Source organism: Lynx canadensis, chromosome E3, assembly GCF_007474595.2.
Source record: "Lynx canadensis isolate LIC74 chromosome E3, mLynCan4.pri.v2, whole genome shotgun sequence".
NCBI classification, from domain to species: domain Eukaryota; kingdom Metazoa; phylum Chordata; class Mammalia; order Carnivora; family Felidae; genus Lynx; species Lynx canadensis.
In genome coordinates this window covers 23,216,640-23,233,673 of record NC_044318.1, presented here as the reverse complement: position 1 = coordinate 23,233,673, position 17,034 = coordinate 23,216,640, and the positions used below count along the sequence as shown (strand labels likewise).

The following is a 17,034-nucleotide window of genomic DNA, read 5'->3' as shown; positions in this document are numbered from 1 at the left end:
GCTGCGGGTCCAGGTGGGGTAGGAACTGCTGTCCGGGGAAGCTAGAAGGGAGGGAGAGCTTAAAGAGGGGCGGGGAGGAGAGGGAAGAGAGGAGAAAGGAGAGGGGGAGACAGAGAGAGAGAGTGGGGAAAGGAGAGGCTGAAGGGGAGAGAGGAAACTGCCGGAAGGAGAAAGGAGAGGGGGTGGGGGAGGAGGAAGAGGAGAGTGTTGAAGGAGAAAAAAGAGGTAGAAGGAGAGAGAGATAGAAGGGAAGAAAGAGAAAGGAGGATTGGAGGTATTTGGAGGAGGTGAGAAAGAGGGAGCTAGAAGGTGAAGAGAAGACCTCAGAAGGAGACAGAACCAAGAGTGGGAAATGTGGAGGGGAAACAGCCCAGGGGGTAACCCTGGAGCAGCCACAGAGGGAACCGGTGGAGAACTGGGGGGACAGGGGAACTGGGGTCTGGAAGATGCCCCAGGCCTCCTGGCCAGGGCCTCCCTGCCCATCATGCCTGCGTGGCCATCGCCCCTGGCCTCCTCAGCCCTTACCCTGCTCCTTGGAGCCCTCACTTCCCTTTTCCTCTGGTACTGTTACCGTCTGGGCTCCCAAGACATGCAGGCCCTGGAGGCTGGGGGTCGGGCTGGGGGTGTCAGTGGAGGGCCTAGGGGATGCTCTGAGACTGGCAGGCCAAGCCCTGGGAGCTCTGGGGAGCCGGGGGAAGGACTCAGGACAGAAGGCCTAGTGAGCCGTCGCCTGCGGGCCTATGCTAGGCGCTACTCCTGGGCGGGCATGGGTAGGGTGAGGAGGGCAGCTCAAGGTGGTCCAGGCCCTGGGGGAGGGCCAGGGGTCCTGGGCATTCAGCGCCCAGGCCTGCTTTTCCTGCCAGACCTGCCCTCAGTCCCCTTCGTGCCACGGGATGCCCAGCGGCATGATGTGGAGCTCCTGGAGAGCAGCTTCCCTGCCATTTTGCGGGACTTTGGGGCTGTGAGCTGGGACTTCTCAGGGACAACTCCTCTGCCTCGGGGCTGGTCCCCACCCCTGGCCCCTGGGTGCTACCAGCTCCTGCTGTACCAAGCAGGCCGGTGCCAACCCAGCAACTGCCGCCGGTGCCCGGGGGCCTATCGGGCACTGAGGGGGCTGCGGAGCTTTATGAGTGCCAACACCTTCGGCAATGCTGGCTTTTCTGTCCTCCTGCCTGGGGCCCGGCTTGAGGGTCGCTGTGGGCCCACCAATGCCCGGGTCAGATGCCATCTGGGTAAGTAGATGCTGCCTACAGACAACCTCTTTGCCTCCACGATCCCTCCTCCAGACTTTTCTCTGCCACCAGAGCTTTCTACACTATGGTTCTGATCATGCCTCTCTTCTCAGAAATCTTCCATGACTCCCTGTTGCCCACAGCAGCATTTCCTGAGCTTCAGTTACCTGCGAACCATCTTCATAAGCTTTGCCATGGTCATTTTCCACCTGTACTGTTTTTCTCGATACTGATTCTCCCTACGTTTTGTCTCGCTTATTTAAAAGGAATCTTTAGAGAACAATGATAATCAGTATTACTTGCTCCAAATAGAAAGGACTCATAAAAACAAATTTAAACTTAAAGAAAGAAGCAAGCTTTAAAAATCCCAGCTAAATAGTCTCTCTGAGGCTGAAGCCTCCACTCTCTTCCTTTAGAAGGGAGCAGTGTTGGTGGGGTGTTAAAGTTATGGTAGCACCAAACTGAGATTCTCTTCTTCATGTTTTAAAAGCTGAAAGAAAATGGAAAAGGAAACATTTTTTGTTATTTAATGTGCTGTTACTTAAAACCTTGTTTTGCCTAAAAGCATTTTGTGTGCTACCAGTTTGACGTGTCCTTCACTTCGAAGCACACGGGTCTCAGGATCAAGTCCAGATTCCTTCTCTCCTCATCTCCCACCTGTTCCCTTCCTCCCCTTCCCTCCCACCATGTGTTAAATCATGAGAGCTTTCTGGCTGATCCTGGCAGATGCCACACTCACACTATCCTCAGTCTAGAATCTCTTTCTCCCTTATCACCTCCTCGAAAAATCCTACTCAGCCTTCAGGACTCCACTTTCAAGTGCCACACCGCCTCTGGGAGGTCTATTCCCCATCATTGGAGTTGGTGCCCACTTTCCTCACAGCACTCTACTGTGTTGTGGTCCTGGGGCCAAAGTGGATCCATCAGTATTATACTAATGAGGGCCAAGCACACATTAAGTAGCTTCTTGAGTTAAATTGGCAGAAGCCCAAGAAAAGATGCCACTTCCTCCAGGGAGCCTTCCCTTTTCTCTGAAACAAATATTGTGCTTTGCACTGCCTTTCCTGTATCTCCCAGCACTTCAGCTGCTACTATGTCGTAATTACATTTGGGTCACCTTCCAGACAGCAAAGAGGGACACTACATGGGGTGCTTAAGACTTGCAATTCTGCATTTTGACTAAATGGGGTGGGCCCATTTGATGGAAGCAGGGGTGTTGGATGCCGGGGTCTCTTTCCACAGGCCTGAAGATTCCTCCTGGCTGTGAGCTGGTGGTCGGGGGCGAGCCCCAGTGCTGGGCTGAAGGACACTGTCTACTGGTGGACGACTCCTTCCTGCACACAGTGGCTCATAATGGTAATGGGCTCCCGTTCTGCTAGGAGGGATGAGAGACTGAGTGAAAGGGAATAGAGACTGCAGAATCAAGCCCAACCCGCTTCCTGTCCTAACACCATCATTTTCCAGCTGCATGACCTTGAACGAGTCCTATAACTTCCCCAAACACCTGTGAAATGGGGCGATCACCTTCTTTATTGGGTGACTGCAAGGATTAAATAAGTTAATGTAGGTGCATAGCCAAGTGGTTAACAGCACAAGAGTCTGGGCCTGAACCACCTGGGTTCCAGTCCTACCTCTGGCACTTACTAGCTGTGTGATCTTGGGCAGGTTATTTAATCTCTCTGTGCCTCAGTTACTTTGTATAAAACAGGAATAATTGTGGTACTGACCCTCAAGTTTGTTCTGATGATGAAGAGTTAACACATACAAGGGGTTAGAACAATGCCTGGCACTTATTTACAAAGTGTTTGCTGTTAGGAGCACCTGGCGAGTGCTCTGGCATATAAGTAATTAATGTCAGCTGCTCTCTTGTCTCCATCCCCATGTGCCCTAGGCTCCCCAGAAGATGGGCCTCGAGTGGTCTTCATCGTGGACCTTTGGCACCCCAACGTGGCTGGGGCTGAGCGCCAGGCCCTTGACTTTGTCTTCGCACCAGACCCTTGAAGGAAGGGGCTCCCCTCAGACATCTGGGCTGGAGAGATGCTGCACTCAGGGATGGCTTGAGTGGTAGCCAGGACCGCCTCTCCACTGCAGGGGGTGGGGTGGGGCTGCGGGTGGGAACGGACCAGCCAACACTGAAATACAGATTTTAAATCCTCTCCTAACTCCTGACTACCTTTTTCTAGCTACCAGCCCAGTTCAAGGCTTTGGGCAGGAGCTCCTGGCCTGTCCCATCCAACTAACCAAGTACCTCCTTAACACAAGCCATCTCCCCGATCCTCTCCCTCAGAGCCAGCACCAGACCCTCAACTCAACTTTATTCCAATAATTTAATAGAAAATTAAAATAAATAATATGAAATAGATTGAGAAGATGGCTGAGCTGGTGCAAGCCCAGGCCAGCCTAGTACAAAGTTAAGGAGGTGGGGGGGGGCTGGTGGGGGAAGGACGAGGGAGGGAAACTACCCTGCACGGCAGTAGGGAGGTGGCTCAGTAAGGGCTGGCTTGACACTTTGGCGTGTACTATGTGCTGAAAAAGCGGGGGGGGGGGGGGGGGGGGGGGGGGGGGGGGAGAGAGAGAGAGAGAGAGAAGGGGAGAAAGGGAGCTCTAAATCACTCTAAACCAGCTGGTGAGGGAAGAACAGGACAAGAATGGGATAAGGGAACAAATGCAGGCCTTCTGAAGGGCTCTGACCTAGGGAGGGGGCTGGAATGTACCGTGCTGTTAGCAGTGAGGTGGGAATGAATGGAAAAGGGCCACAGTGAACTGTACCATGCGATGAAGGGACAGAAGATGGGCCCACGACTTGGCCAGCAAAGCCGGGGCAAAGGTATGGGAAAAGGAGGGAAAGAGAGAGGAACTGGGTTCCAGTGGCAGGAGGAAAACAGGGAGAAAGGTCAAAGGTCAGTCCTTGAAGACAATCTGTTGGCCATGAGGACGCTCGTCGTGGGTGATGTGGCGCCGGACATGGATCCTGCGGACACGGTGCTCTCGGTTCTCCTCATCCTCCCCTCGGCCTGCCCCACCACCTCCAGCTGCACCCCCTGTGGCCTCCAGGAGGGCTGGGTCTGGGCCCCGGGGAGTCTCGTAGATCAGGATGTTCAAGGTCTCCTCAAAGATCCGGGCCTCTGGGAACTCCACCTGCAAAAGGCCAGCAACCCCCAGCTCCAACCCTCTGATCCAGATACACAGACGTGCCCCTCCCCCAGCTGGCCCTGCACTGGCACACCCCTGAGCCTTTGCAATCACAGGTTCTTTGGCCTGGACTATCTTCTTTGCAAATTTTTTACTCAGCAAAGTCTTACTTATCCTTCAAGGTCCAGCTCTAAAGTCAGGCAGAGTTATTTGTTTTCTCTCCTTTGCTGCCAAGTCTCTTGGTATGTTCATTCGACAAATTTTTACTGAGTGACTGCACTGTACCAGGCATTGTTCTAGACATTGAGAAGATAGCAGTGAACTAAACAAAGTTTCTATCTGCAGGAAGTTTACATTCTAGGGGGAGGACACAGACATACAAGTAATAAAAAGGGGGTGGGATTGTCATGGCCAGGAATGTTACAATTTTAGAGAGGGAGTTCAGAGAAAGTCTCCTGGAAAAGGTGACATTGAACCAAGAGACAAAGGAGGAGGGAAGGAGCCGGATGGATAAGCAGAGAAAGAGCAGTCTGGGGAACAGGCAACAGCAAGTGCAAGAGCTCTGGGGCAGGAGTGCACTTAGTATAGTAAGGAGGGAGGCAGTGGAGCGAGTGGAAAGGAGTGAAGTGAGGAGGTGATGGAGGGTCTCTTTGTGTGGCCTGGAGGGATATAACTAACTCTTAACAAGCTGCATTCTCATTACTGGTTTATCTTGTTTTCCCAATTACAGTGGAAACTTCTTAGAAGGTGGGTTGGTCACTCATTCATTCATGCATGCATTCAATGAATGTTTCCTAGCTTTCGCTGTGTGGCAAGTGCCTGTCTAGTACTAGAGAGATAGGAAGAAAAGATAGACCCCCTACGCTCAAGAAGCTAACCCCTTGCTGCTGGTGTGACAGCCCCCTATCTCCGCCTCTGCCTGCCTGCTTAGTCTGCTAAGAAGGAAGTATGATCAACTCTGGGGTTGTGGGGTTGAAAGTTCATGAGCGAAGGTGTCCCAAAGAAAGCTGTGCTTGACTTGCGTCTTAAAGATTAAGCACAAGTTCATTAGGCAGACGGGGCTGAGGAAACAGTCTAAGAAGAGGGACAGTGTGTACAAAGGTGGGGAGGTATGAGATAGCACTGGGTGCTCAGAGGGTGTATCTGAGGCTCTTCCCTCATATCAAGGGCAGAAGGAAGTAGATGCCATGACAAAGGGCTGGTACTTAACCAGACATTTCATTCACCTTGATTTGAAGCCTGGTGCAAAGCTTAGTGCAGAGTAGGTGCTCAGGAAGTTATCTGCTGATGACTGTCATGTTAATGACTCAGGAATTATACACTCACTTGTTCTAAGAGACCTGTGTGTTCTAAGGTCCTGAGGTTTTAAAAGCCTATTTTGAGTCATGGACCCTTCTGAGATTCTAACAACTATGGTCTTTCTAAATGGAAAGATGCATACACACTCCCAAACTTGCAAACCACTTCCAGATAGCCTGGAGACCCAAATGGCCTAGGTAAAGAATCCCACTGTAATCCAACACCTTCATTTCATGGCAGAGAAACAGGCCCACAGAAGTAAGGTGACATGCCCAAGGTTACAAAAGACCCTGGAACTTGGAACTGCAGCTCCTAGCCCCCAGTAACGGACTCTCCGCTGCCTGGTCTGCTGAGCTGCCTTTGTCCAGTCCAGGGTCCTGGTGCTGCCCACCACCACAGCCCTCCCTGATCAGACTCTGAACCCCTTCTGACCTTGGTCTGCTTCTTTTCCGTGGCATAGACAATGGAGGTGCAGCACACCTCGGCGATTTTGCGGCCCTGCCCGTAGAAGGACCAGCAGCAGATCTCGTCCCCCAGTACATCCTTGAGGAAAAGCAGCCGCCCATGGAAGCGCAGGGCCAGTTTGTCAAACAGCTCGATGTTCTTAAGTAGGTTGTCATCTGAAGTGCTGAGGACCAGGGGCCAGGAGGCCTCAGTACACTGGCTTCCTGCCCGCTGTTCCCCTAGCCTAGGGGCCCCCCTACCCAGCACTCTGGTCCTGCCCAGGGGTTTGGTGCCCAGCAGGGAGCTTCCTCCACCCCTGGGGCCAGGCTAAGCGGGCCTCAGGGAGGACCAGCATCTGCGGAGCAAATCCCAGCACAGCGGAGTGGCTCCCAGTGCAGGCTCTGGGGCTGGGCTGCTTCACCTAACGTCCTAGACCAGCTGCTTTTTAACTGAATGACACCAGGAAAGCTACTTCACCTCTTGGTGCCTCAGTTCCCTCATCTGTAAAATGGAGATCACAATAGTACCGACTTCAAACGACTGTGAGGATGATGGGAGTTAATATGTGTGAAGCACTGACAGCAATGCCTGTTACGGAAAAGCACTTAGTAAACGCCAGCCATTATCATCTAATCCTCACCTCAAGCCTGTTTACTGGTGATCACATTGAAGCTCAGGAATGAAAATGGCCTGCCCAAAGTGCCCAGTGGCTAAGTGGCAGAGCTGGAACCCTGATCTAGGCAGGCCTTCTCTTTGTCCCTCTGTCCCTTCCCCTGGGCCCAGACCTGGGGTGTGCTTGAGCTCAGGACTCCACCCGGTGCACCTCCCGCCCCGTGGTGGTCACCTGGTGTAGGAGTACTTGTTGTTACTGCGGTTGTGCAGGAGCTTCACCACGGGCTGTTGGCGGAGAGAGCATGGAGAAGGGTGGGGGTCAGGCTGCAAGGAGAGGCCCCCGGCCTCCACCCTACAGGGCTCAGGGGCCTCACCTTGGAGGTGCTGGCCAGGAGCTGCTGCTCCTCCCGGGGAGATGTCACCGTGGGGATGAGGCACAGCGGGGACAGGTTCTCCCTTTTTTGCTGGAGAAGAAGCGGAAGGTGGTTAACAGCACAACCAAAGGTCACTCACTCCCCCACTTAAAAGCTGTCAAAAGTTGTTGTTGCCTTTGGGAAAAAAATTCAGACTCCTTAGTGGTCCACAAAGCTCTGCAGGATTCAACCTCTCCGATCTCATCTCTACCACTCTCCCCTACTTGCTGGGCTTCAGCCCCACCCATGGCTGTTCCTTGTGCCCACCCAGGTGTTTGCTGTTCCCACTGCCTGGAATGGTCTACACTGTTGTATGTATGGCTGGCCCCTTCATACCATTAAGATAACTCAAACAGTACCCCCCAGAGGGTGCTGGTCCAATTCCTGAAGCTCCCTGACCACTACTAGAGTAAAGTAGGCTCCTCTACTTCCTTTTCACATTAACAGCTCATTCTTCATGGCTCTTAGTTCTTCACATTTTCTCACTTTGGGGTATGTTTGCTTATGATCTGGTCTCTTCTCACCTAGGGAATTCCTGGTATACAGTGGATGCTCAGTGTCTGTTCAATAAATGCACTTGGTTGGGTGGGATGAGGTCTGAGGCAAAACCAGATACATGGGCTTCTTTCCTCTTTCCTGTCTTTAAGAATCTTTATGCCAAAACCCCTCTCACCTCTCTCAACCAGAAGATCTCTTAACTAGAAATTCCAGAAGATTTTTAAAAATTAGGGCACCTGGGTGGCTCAGTCAGTGAAGCGTCTGACTCTTGGTTTTGGCTCAGGTCATGATCTCACCCGGTTCGTGTGTTTGATCCCCACATCGGGCTCCGTGCTGAAAGCGCAGAGCCTGCTTGGAATTTCTCTCCCCTCTCCTCTCTCTCAAAACAAACGAACAAACAAACAAACAAACATTAAAAGAAAAAAAACTCATATGACTTTTTCTAAAATTAACATGGAAAAATAAAAGTCTATTACTTAGGTCAATTTTTAAAAAGAACCAAAAGACTGACTCTATCATATATTAATGTATCCTACAAAGCCATACTAAAGAAAACAGTGTGGTTTTGGTTTGGGGGAACAAACAAGAAACCAATGGAACACAACAGAGAGTTTGGAAACAGGCTGGTATATATATGAAAACATATTTATAAAGAGGACACCACATATCAGTGGGGGCAAGTATGAAGTATGTATTGGTTATTGCTGTGTAATGAACTATCTCCAAACTTGGCAGCTTAAATCAACAATAAATATTTATTACCCTAGTGTCTGTGGGTCAAGGATTCAGGAGTGGCTCAGATGGGTCGTTTTGGCATAGGGGTCTCCCTTGAGGTTGTAGTCATGTCACCCAGTGCTGCAGGAATCTGAAGACATGCCTGATTTGGACGGTTTGTGTCTGAGAAAGCTTATTCATATGGCTGGCAAGTTCATGCTGGCTGTCGGCAGGAAACATCTCATCCCTGTCATCTGGACCTCTCCATAGGGTTGCTTGCGTGTCCTCACAAAATGGCAGCTGGCTTCTCCGGAGCAGATGATCCGAGAGACCAAGGTGATGGGCTCAGTGTCTTTCATGACCTAGTTTTGTCAGCTCTGTTCAGTGTGGAAGGAAACTACATGAAAGAATGAATACTAGGGAATAAGAATCACCAGGGACTGCCTTGGAGGCTAACTAACTCTACAGGCCACCTTCTGGCTCCTTTGATTCAACTCCTTCCCATTGAAAAACACACTTCCTCCCTCCCAAGATCCCCCAAAGTCTCATCCCATTTCAGCGTCACTTGAAGTACAGAATCTTGTTATCTAAGTCAGTGTAGGTTGGGATGAGGCTCCTTAGGTGTAGTTCCTTAAGTATAGCTCCGTAAACATTTCCACTCTATCTGAAGACCTGTGAACTAAAGAGACCACTCATCTCTCCCATATACCTACTATGCAGTGGTGGAACAGGCATTAGCACAATCACCGGGGCACTCTTGTTCAAACGGTTGGGGAGGAGGTAGGTGGCACACGGAGGTCACTGTTTCGTATCAATTCTGTAATCCAGTTGGATGAATACGGGGAGCTCTTTCTGATGCCTACTCTTATTCAGAAATGATTCTCTATGGCTCTTGGCTCTGCCCTGAGTCATCCTTCCTTTTCCATGAAAGATAATCCATGCTTGCAGCTCCATGGTTTCCTGCCAGTAGAACTCTGGGGGTCCAAAGGTCTTGCACGGTCTGTCACTTTTGGTCCAAGCTGGCAGTGTTTCTGCCAATATAATTCTCTTAAAAACTTAATGGGTGTCTTGTGAGTCTTGGGGTTCAGTTCATTAGACAAATGCCACACCCACAAATCTTCGTGAGATAAGCTGTCCTCTACTTTGGGCTTGTGCTGAGACTGCTGAGGGGTAACACCCTTAAGTTTCTTAGAAGCACTATTATTTGATTCAAAGGTTCTCTGAGGCATCTTCTTGGATATTTCTGAAGTCTTAACAAAGGATTTTACAATCATATCCTCAGTTTCATCTTTAGATCATGTTTTACTGAGAATGCCCTATATTTGATCTTTGCCTGGAAGCCATTTGTTAATTTTAACATCATGCGTTACCTGGAAAGGCTGGGGACTTTCAAACCCAGTAATACCTGGCTCCTTTGTGTTCAATTGTTTTTCCTCTTGCTTACCCTCTCCTCTTCTATTTTACTATCAGCAACAATAAACCCAGTGGCACCTTCAACATTCTTTCTGGAAATCTCTTTAGCTAACCACCCAGATCATTAGGTACATTTTCCACTTTCTACATTACTGTAGGAGACAGTGTTGTTAAACTTCTGCCACTACATAACAAGGATCCCCTTTACACCAGTTTCCAGTAACATTGTCATCCCAGCAGCCTACTCCAAGGTCATCAGACTTCTGTGAACAGACCCTCTCAAGCTCTTTAGGCTTTTATTAATATTCTCCTCAAAGCCATGCCAGCTTGTGCCCACTTCCCAGTTCTAAAGCCACTCCTACACTTTAGAGTTTTGTTACCACAGAACCCCACTCCAGATACCCAATCTGTTCTCTATTGCTGGGTAATAAATTACTACAAATTTCTTACAACAATAAACATTTATTATCACACAGTTTCGGTGGATTGGGAACTTGAGATCACCTTAGCTGGGTGGTCCTGGCCCAGGGTCTCTCATGAAGTTGGAGTCCAGACATTGGCCAGGGCTGTAGTTATCCGAAGACTGGACTGGGCCTAGAGAATCTGCTTGAGATAGTTCACCCATATGGCTGGGAGTCTGTGCTGGCTATTGGCTGAAGCTGGCTATTGGCTTCAGTTCCTCACCAAGTGAACCTCCCTTGTCCTCGTGTGGCAGCTGGCTTCCCCCAGAGTGAGTGACCCGAGATGGGCAGAAATGGCAATGTCTTTTATGACTTGGCTTTAGAAGTCACACACCATCACTTCTGCAATATCCTACTGATTACATAGGTCAGCCCTATTCAGTGTGGAAGGGGACTAAACAAGAGCATGAATAAGGAGGAAGAATTGCAGGTGGGCATCTTGGACACTGGCTACCACAGAATATTTAGTAGGTGGCATTGGGAAAACTAGTTCACTCTATGGAGGACAAAAAATAGTTAAATCCCTTCATAATTTACATTTATAACAGTGAATTCCATTTAGACCCATATATGAAAGATAAAACCATAAAGCTAATAAAAGATGTAGAATGGAAAAAACAAACAAACAAAAAACCTTTTTAAGCAAGACCCTGAAAGGATATACCATTAAGGGGGGAAATAAAGGAGCGGGGAGGAATTTGACATTAAAAATCAAGAATTTCACAGGAAGCCTGGGTGGCTCAGTTAGTTAAGCAGCCAACTTTGGCTCAGGTCATGATCTCACAGTTCATGAGCTCGAGCCCCGCATCAGGCTCTGTGCTGACAGCTCAGAGCCTGGAGCCTGCTTCGGATTCTGTCTCCCTCTCTCTCTGTCCCTCCCCCACTCACACTCTGTTTCTCTCTTTCTCTCTCAAAAAAAATAAACATTAAAAAAAATCAAGAATTTCTCCAGTTAACAACGGAAAACGTGACTTTACAAATAACCCCAGCTCATAATGTTGAAGGAATAATAACAATTATAATTACTCCACAACCCTAATGAAACTACTGATTCACGTAAGGATTCTCAACTGGTGTGTGGTTGATAGATAACTGCCATTCACACAGTGCATAAACATTACACAGATTGCTTTACAGCTGGCACGAAGGAAGTGTAACTATAATGGAGGGATCTGACCATTATCATCTGAATCTAGGAGCCAATTCTGAGCATTACCAATGATGGGTCATATTAACAATATTATGGGTCACTTCATATTACACAGTATGAAATACATAAAATTACCTACAATGTATTCTAACCAAAATGTTTAGTGTCAAGTCTTTAAATCTACAGTCTAGTTCACAGAAAACTCAGAATAGGGTAGAGTAACAAACCAAATGACACCACAGGTAAACAACCACACAAATTTGGAAAGTGGGTCACTGTGCAAGACAGCTGGTGGTCTCTTTAACAAGTCAGCATGAACAAAAAAGGGATGGTTTTCGGCTGGAAGAAGACTTAAAGAACATAATAACCAGATGTAATGCAAAGATCTAGACTGGATCCTGGTTTAGATGAGTCAGCTATAAAAGATGTTTCTAGGGGCGCCTGGGTGGCGCAGTCGGTTAAGCATCCGACTTCAGCCAGGTCACGATCTCGCCGTCCGTGAGTTCGAGCCCCGCGTCAGGCTCTGGGCTGATGGCTCAGAGCCTGGAGCCTGTTTCCGATTCTGTGTCTCCCTCTCTCTCTGCCCCTCCCCCGTTCATGCTCTGTCTCTCTCCCAAAAATTAAAAAAAAAAAAAAAAAAAAAAAAAAAAAAGATGTTTCTGGAACAAATGGAGAATTTGTATACCCTGGATGTTAGATAAGAAAAAATTTTATTGACATGGAAAGATGGCAATTATTAACAAATAAACAAAAAAACCAGACTACAAAACAGCACATACAGCACGACCATAATTTGGCAAACACACACACACACACACACGAATAGACCCGGAAGAATATTTGGTGCTTTTATTTTTTTTGATTATCTGTGTTTTCTAAATTTCTACAATACATATATATATACTGCTTTAAAAATAATAAATGGTTATTTATAATAAAAAAAATCAAGGATTTCTATTCAACAACAGATGCCACAGACAGGTGACATTTCAAGAGAAAATACTGGCCACAATTAAAACTGACTAGAAATTATCTGAAACAGATTTTCTCAACTAGGATTCCTCACCCAAATCACAAACCCAGCAAATAAATAATTTGAGTAACTATTTTCTCAATTCTTCCAAGAATGATAAGCAAATAGTACCATTCTAGCTGCACAGGAGGAGAATAAACTTATTATGTACAATATATGCCTTAGGGCTTAATTCTCCCCAGGAACTAAACTAAAATATGCAAGGATCTTCTGCAAAGCAACAAGAAAAAGAAAGGAAACTCAGTAGAAAATTTGGTAAAGAATATGAATAGGCAATTCACAGAATGGGAAACCAAAAAAGTGAGTTAAGCATATGAAAAGATGCTCAATTCATTAGTAATCAGAGGCATGCAAATTAAAATGAGATCACTCCATACGAATCAGATTTGCAAAATTAGAACACTGGATGATGCTGTGTGTGGTTGAGAATATGCAGAAACGAGATCCCTTATGCATTGCTGATCAAGAGTATAAAGTGCTACAGTCAATGGGGAGAGTAATCTGATGATACTCGCTGAAATTTATTTGTATGTGTTCTGTGACCCAGCAATTCCACTCCCAAACATGAGAAACCCTGGCCCAGGATCCACACTCACAGTGGCAGGTGGCACTGTTTGTAGGGGAAGGAAGTAGGAGGCAATCTAGGTCTCCAACCTCAGGGGAATGTATAAATAAAATATGGTGAATACAAGCCATAGATTCTTGTGCAGCAGTCAGAAGTAAAGAACTAAATGTACATATAGCAACATGAATAGATCTTGAAAAAAGTGTTCAAACAGAAAACACAATCAAATAGCTCAATGCCATTTATGGATATTTAAAACGTACATATATAAAACAATGCTTTTAGCTTTTCAAGGGTACAAACATAATCCAAGTGTATGTATCAAAACATTAGAACTGGAGGGCTATCTATGGGTCAAAGGGAAATGGGCAAGGGACTGGGAATGACAGGGAAAAAGTAAAAAGATTTGTATACACCAATAATGATTAAGTACCACACATTGAGGAGTATGATGAACTCAATTCTCTAAACCCAAATCTTAACAACAAAAACAAAACCTCCAGGCAAACAAGAAAACTCTGAGTGGGGTGAGGATGGGAATGGTGTCAGGGAAACCTGGAAAGGAGGCAGCTGGAGTACAGAGGAAAAAGCACTGCACCTGGGAATCTGAGCTCTGCGGCTTACTGGCTCTTTGACCTCGAAGGCATCCCCAACTTCCCTCCTTTATGTCAAACAGGAGGTACAAGATGTACACACAAATAGATAGCAGAATTGCTCCTGACACACAGTGGGTGTGAGGTAACACTGGATAAATGTAGAACTACAGAGCAGGAACCCACTTTCAAGATCATTTAATGCAATGGTTTTCAAACTGCAAGTGGTTACTCATTAGTGGGTCATGAATAAGTTTAATGGGTCCCAAAAAGCATTAAAAAGAGAACAGAATATATCGGTGTGTATTTCATTAAAAGTATCTTTTCATAAAACTCTTATTTAAGTTATATATATGTGAGTATAAAATGCATTTTTTCTTCTATGGGATGCAGTTTGAAAAACATGGATATTGCCCAAAGGAACTCTATATTTTTGGGTTTCCAGAACCAGTAAGTATTCACCAAGACAACAGAAAGTTGTTAGTAGTTGCCACTTTTTAACACATAAAGGGCATTAAAAAAAACCTCATTATCTCCTATTAATATTGTATCATAAAAGAAAGGACATGTTTAACATTGTAAAAGTAGAACAGAATAAAAGGCTTATGTAAAACTCACTACACTGTACATATTTTTCTTGTTTCCCTATCTTTTGGAACATGAGGACAGAATGCCAGAGGTAGGAACTGATTCAATCAAGGTCGTTCAGTGAGCTGTGGGAGAGGTGACACTTAACCCACAGGTCCTGGCTATGCTTTCTATCTCCTCAGAATCCTAAGAGATCCATAGAAGAGAAGCCCAGCAGTTGGGGCTCTGGAACCCCCAACCTGTTGTATTGGGAGCAGTTCTGCTTCTAGGATTTCAACGCTATTTAAAAAAAAAAAAAAAAAAAAAGTTAAGAAAAGGAAAAAAAACCAAACCTGGTTGGAGGTGGAATGCTGCCTCCCAGGACAGAACCAAATCACACAGGTCACTATATTCTAGTTTAAATTAGTTTTTTGTTTTTGTTTTTTCCTAGTGGCACATGGAGTTATTTAAGATTTCTGAGCAAGGAGGAGAAGAGATTGGGATTGTGTTTAAGGACCATCATTCAGGTGCTAGTGTGAGAGCTCCATTAGCCAGGTAGGAACAGCAAGGAGAGAGCAGTTATTTAACAACTGCATTAGTCCTGGCATGAGGTGGTGAAAGAGGTCCTTCTTGAGGCAGCAGGGATACAGTGGAAAGCACCCCCAAATTTTCTGTGGTCATGACCAGTCACGGCCAGGCCACAGGCAGCATCTCTGGACAGTACCCCATATGCCTCTTCTCTCTTTTTTTTAATGTCCTAGTATCTAACTGCTTGAGCAGCTCTCCCAGGGACATGGGCATAGGGTGGGACCCAGGGACCCTCACCTGCAGTGCTAGCTGGCAGTCCTCAATCAGGCCCTGTACCAGGTAGTAGCGCGCTTCGCCTAGTAGCTCCCCCAGCTCTCTGGTACTCTCAGGCAGTGGCACGGACCCATCCCGCAGGTAGTTGAGGATTGTACCAAAGTGACGGCCGCTCCGGTCAATCAGCACCCAACCTGGTGGGGTGGAGAGAGGCAGGAGGAAGGCTGGCTTTGCAGGTGGCTCCGGAGCTACTAAACTTTTATGAAAAACAGATTTTCCCTCTTCGAGTCTGAATACTGATCTGTCTCAGACCGCTGCCATCCCCAAGAACATCCCTTTTAAAAATCTCCAGTGAGTTCTCCCATAGGCCCCTTTTTAACAACATATTGCAGACACAGAGAATTAACTCCCTTCCAAGTCTGTTCCATGTTGAAAAAGCTCTCACCGGGAGAAAGTTATTACAGATTACCGTATCAACAAACTCTAACCTTTGGTGTTAATTCTGACCATCCTACTTAATTAAAATGCCTACCCCATCCTCCGGTTCACTACCATTTTAACCTTTATATTATTCATAGAACTTATTACTATCTGCAATTACATGTATTTTTTGCATGTGTACTTGCTCATTATTTTCCTCCTGCTCCCACAAAAAAAGTAAAGTCCACAAGACTAATCTTGTTTGATTCATTTACCAAAGTATCTCGGGCACTAACTGGCGCTTTACAAATAATTGCTGAATAAATCCATTCTTCAATTTCAGATATTTGAAGACTGAACTCCACCTCTGAAATTTTAATTCTCCTGCTCTTACAATCCTTGTTATATCCCTCTAAATCCCCCCCGCCCCTCACAAAAACTTTAAGGTTCCACCGGGGCATGTGTGTCCAACCCTGAAGGCAACACTCCAAGAACATAAGGTTCACCTGCCAAAGAGAACTGTCCACCCTCCATTCTGGTGTCCCTGGCAAACCCAAAGCAGCCCTTTTCTACAATCTGCATTTACAGATGAATCCCTAGAGTGTACAGGGACCTGTGTTACAGGAACACGCTAACAGACAACTCCTCCCGGCTGGTGGTTAGCAGTGCTGAGGTAGACAGGCAAACATGAGGCTAAGCAGTTAGAAGGAACCTGAAGGTTGCCTGGAAGGGCGCTGCTAGCAGAAGGGCTGGTTCCCAAGTCGTTTGGGCAGAGGAGTAAAGGGTGGGAGAATTGGAGGGAAGTGATAATAAAAATTCTGAAGTGACATGTTGAATCACAACCGTAGCACCTGTTGCGGGGGGGAAGTGATGTTCCATAAACATTGGTTATTTGCAGGGGGTGAAGGACTGAGGGAGATTATGGATGAGAAAGGGGAGATAAGACGGGATGTGGGGCTGGAGGGAGGTGAATAAGAGTTGAGTGGACGATAGAGACAAGAGAGGGGGTAGGAGGAGACTGGGCGAAGAAAGGCAGACGGGGATCTGGAAGACCACACAGGTGAGGGCGGCGCGGCGTACCTCCCGCATCGGTGAGCACCTCTGCGCGGCCGCTGAACATGGCCTTGAGCATGGTGTCCTGTCCCGTGAGGGTGCGCAGCGTGGTGTAGTGCAGCGAGCCGCCCACGTTCAGCTTCACGTACTTGCTGTTCGGGGTCAGCGGTTTCAGACCGTAGGCGGCGGAGCCAGACTCGAGACCCGAGGGCTTAGGCGCTTCCAGGGACGGGGCCTCGGCCGCCGCCGGGCCCGAAGCCTCGGCCGACATGCCGGGGAGTGGCGGCGGACGGCTATCCTAGGCTCTCTCCGCACCCTCCGGCGGCTCCCAAGTACCCGGAGACCCAAGCCCTCGGGTCACACCACCCGGCCCGCGCGACCTCACGGCGCCGCTACTCGGCGGCACTGGCCCTCCGCTCCATCGCGCCGATACCGCCCGGAAGCCGGGGCCGAGCAACTGCGCAGGCGCCTCAAGGTCCCGCCCCCGACCTCGCGGGCCGGCGGTGCGGAGCATGCGTGCTGGCCTTGGGCCCGGTTGGGAGACAGCGCTCCGCCTATGGCGGGGCGGGGCCTTGTGCAAGGTGGGCGCCCCTCCGCGAGCCCGGGACCCTGAGTGTAGGAGGCTTCCTCCCCC

The 17,034-nt window shown here is 47.9% G+C and overlaps 2 protein-coding genes across 2 annotated transcripts; one reads left to right on the top strand and one right to left on the bottom strand.

Moving 5' to 3' along the window:
- Positions 1 to 239: 239 nt before the first annotated feature.
- On the top strand, positions 240 to 3,359 carry ASPHD1 (aspartate beta-hydroxylase domain containing 1). The gene is made up of 3 exons (XM_030300170.1): positions 240 to 1,232; positions 2,475 to 2,588; positions 3,124 to 3,359. Exons 1-3 carry the CDS (start codon positions 353 to 355, stop codon positions 3,231 to 3,233), a joined length of 1,104 nt encoding a protein of 367 aa, XP_030156030.1. The 5' UTR covers positions 240 to 352; the 3' UTR covers positions 3,234 to 3,359.
- A 181-nt stretch (positions 3,360 to 3,540) lies between these two features.
- KCTD13 (potassium channel tetramerization domain containing 13) lies at positions 3,541 to 17,019 on the bottom strand. The gene is made up of 6 exons (XM_030300171.1): positions 16,428 to 17,019; positions 14,952 to 15,121; positions 7,094 to 7,183; positions 6,952 to 7,004; positions 6,096 to 6,291; positions 3,541 to 4,370 (listed from the first exon to the last, which is right to left on the bottom strand). The coding sequence occupies exons 1-6, from the start codon at positions 16,669 to 16,671 to the stop codon at positions 4,134 to 4,136; spliced, it is 990 nt and encodes a 329-aa protein (XP_030156031.1). The 5' UTR covers positions 16,672 to 17,019; the 3' UTR covers positions 3,541 to 4,133.
- Between the last annotated feature and the right edge of the window lie 15 nt (positions 17,020 to 17,034).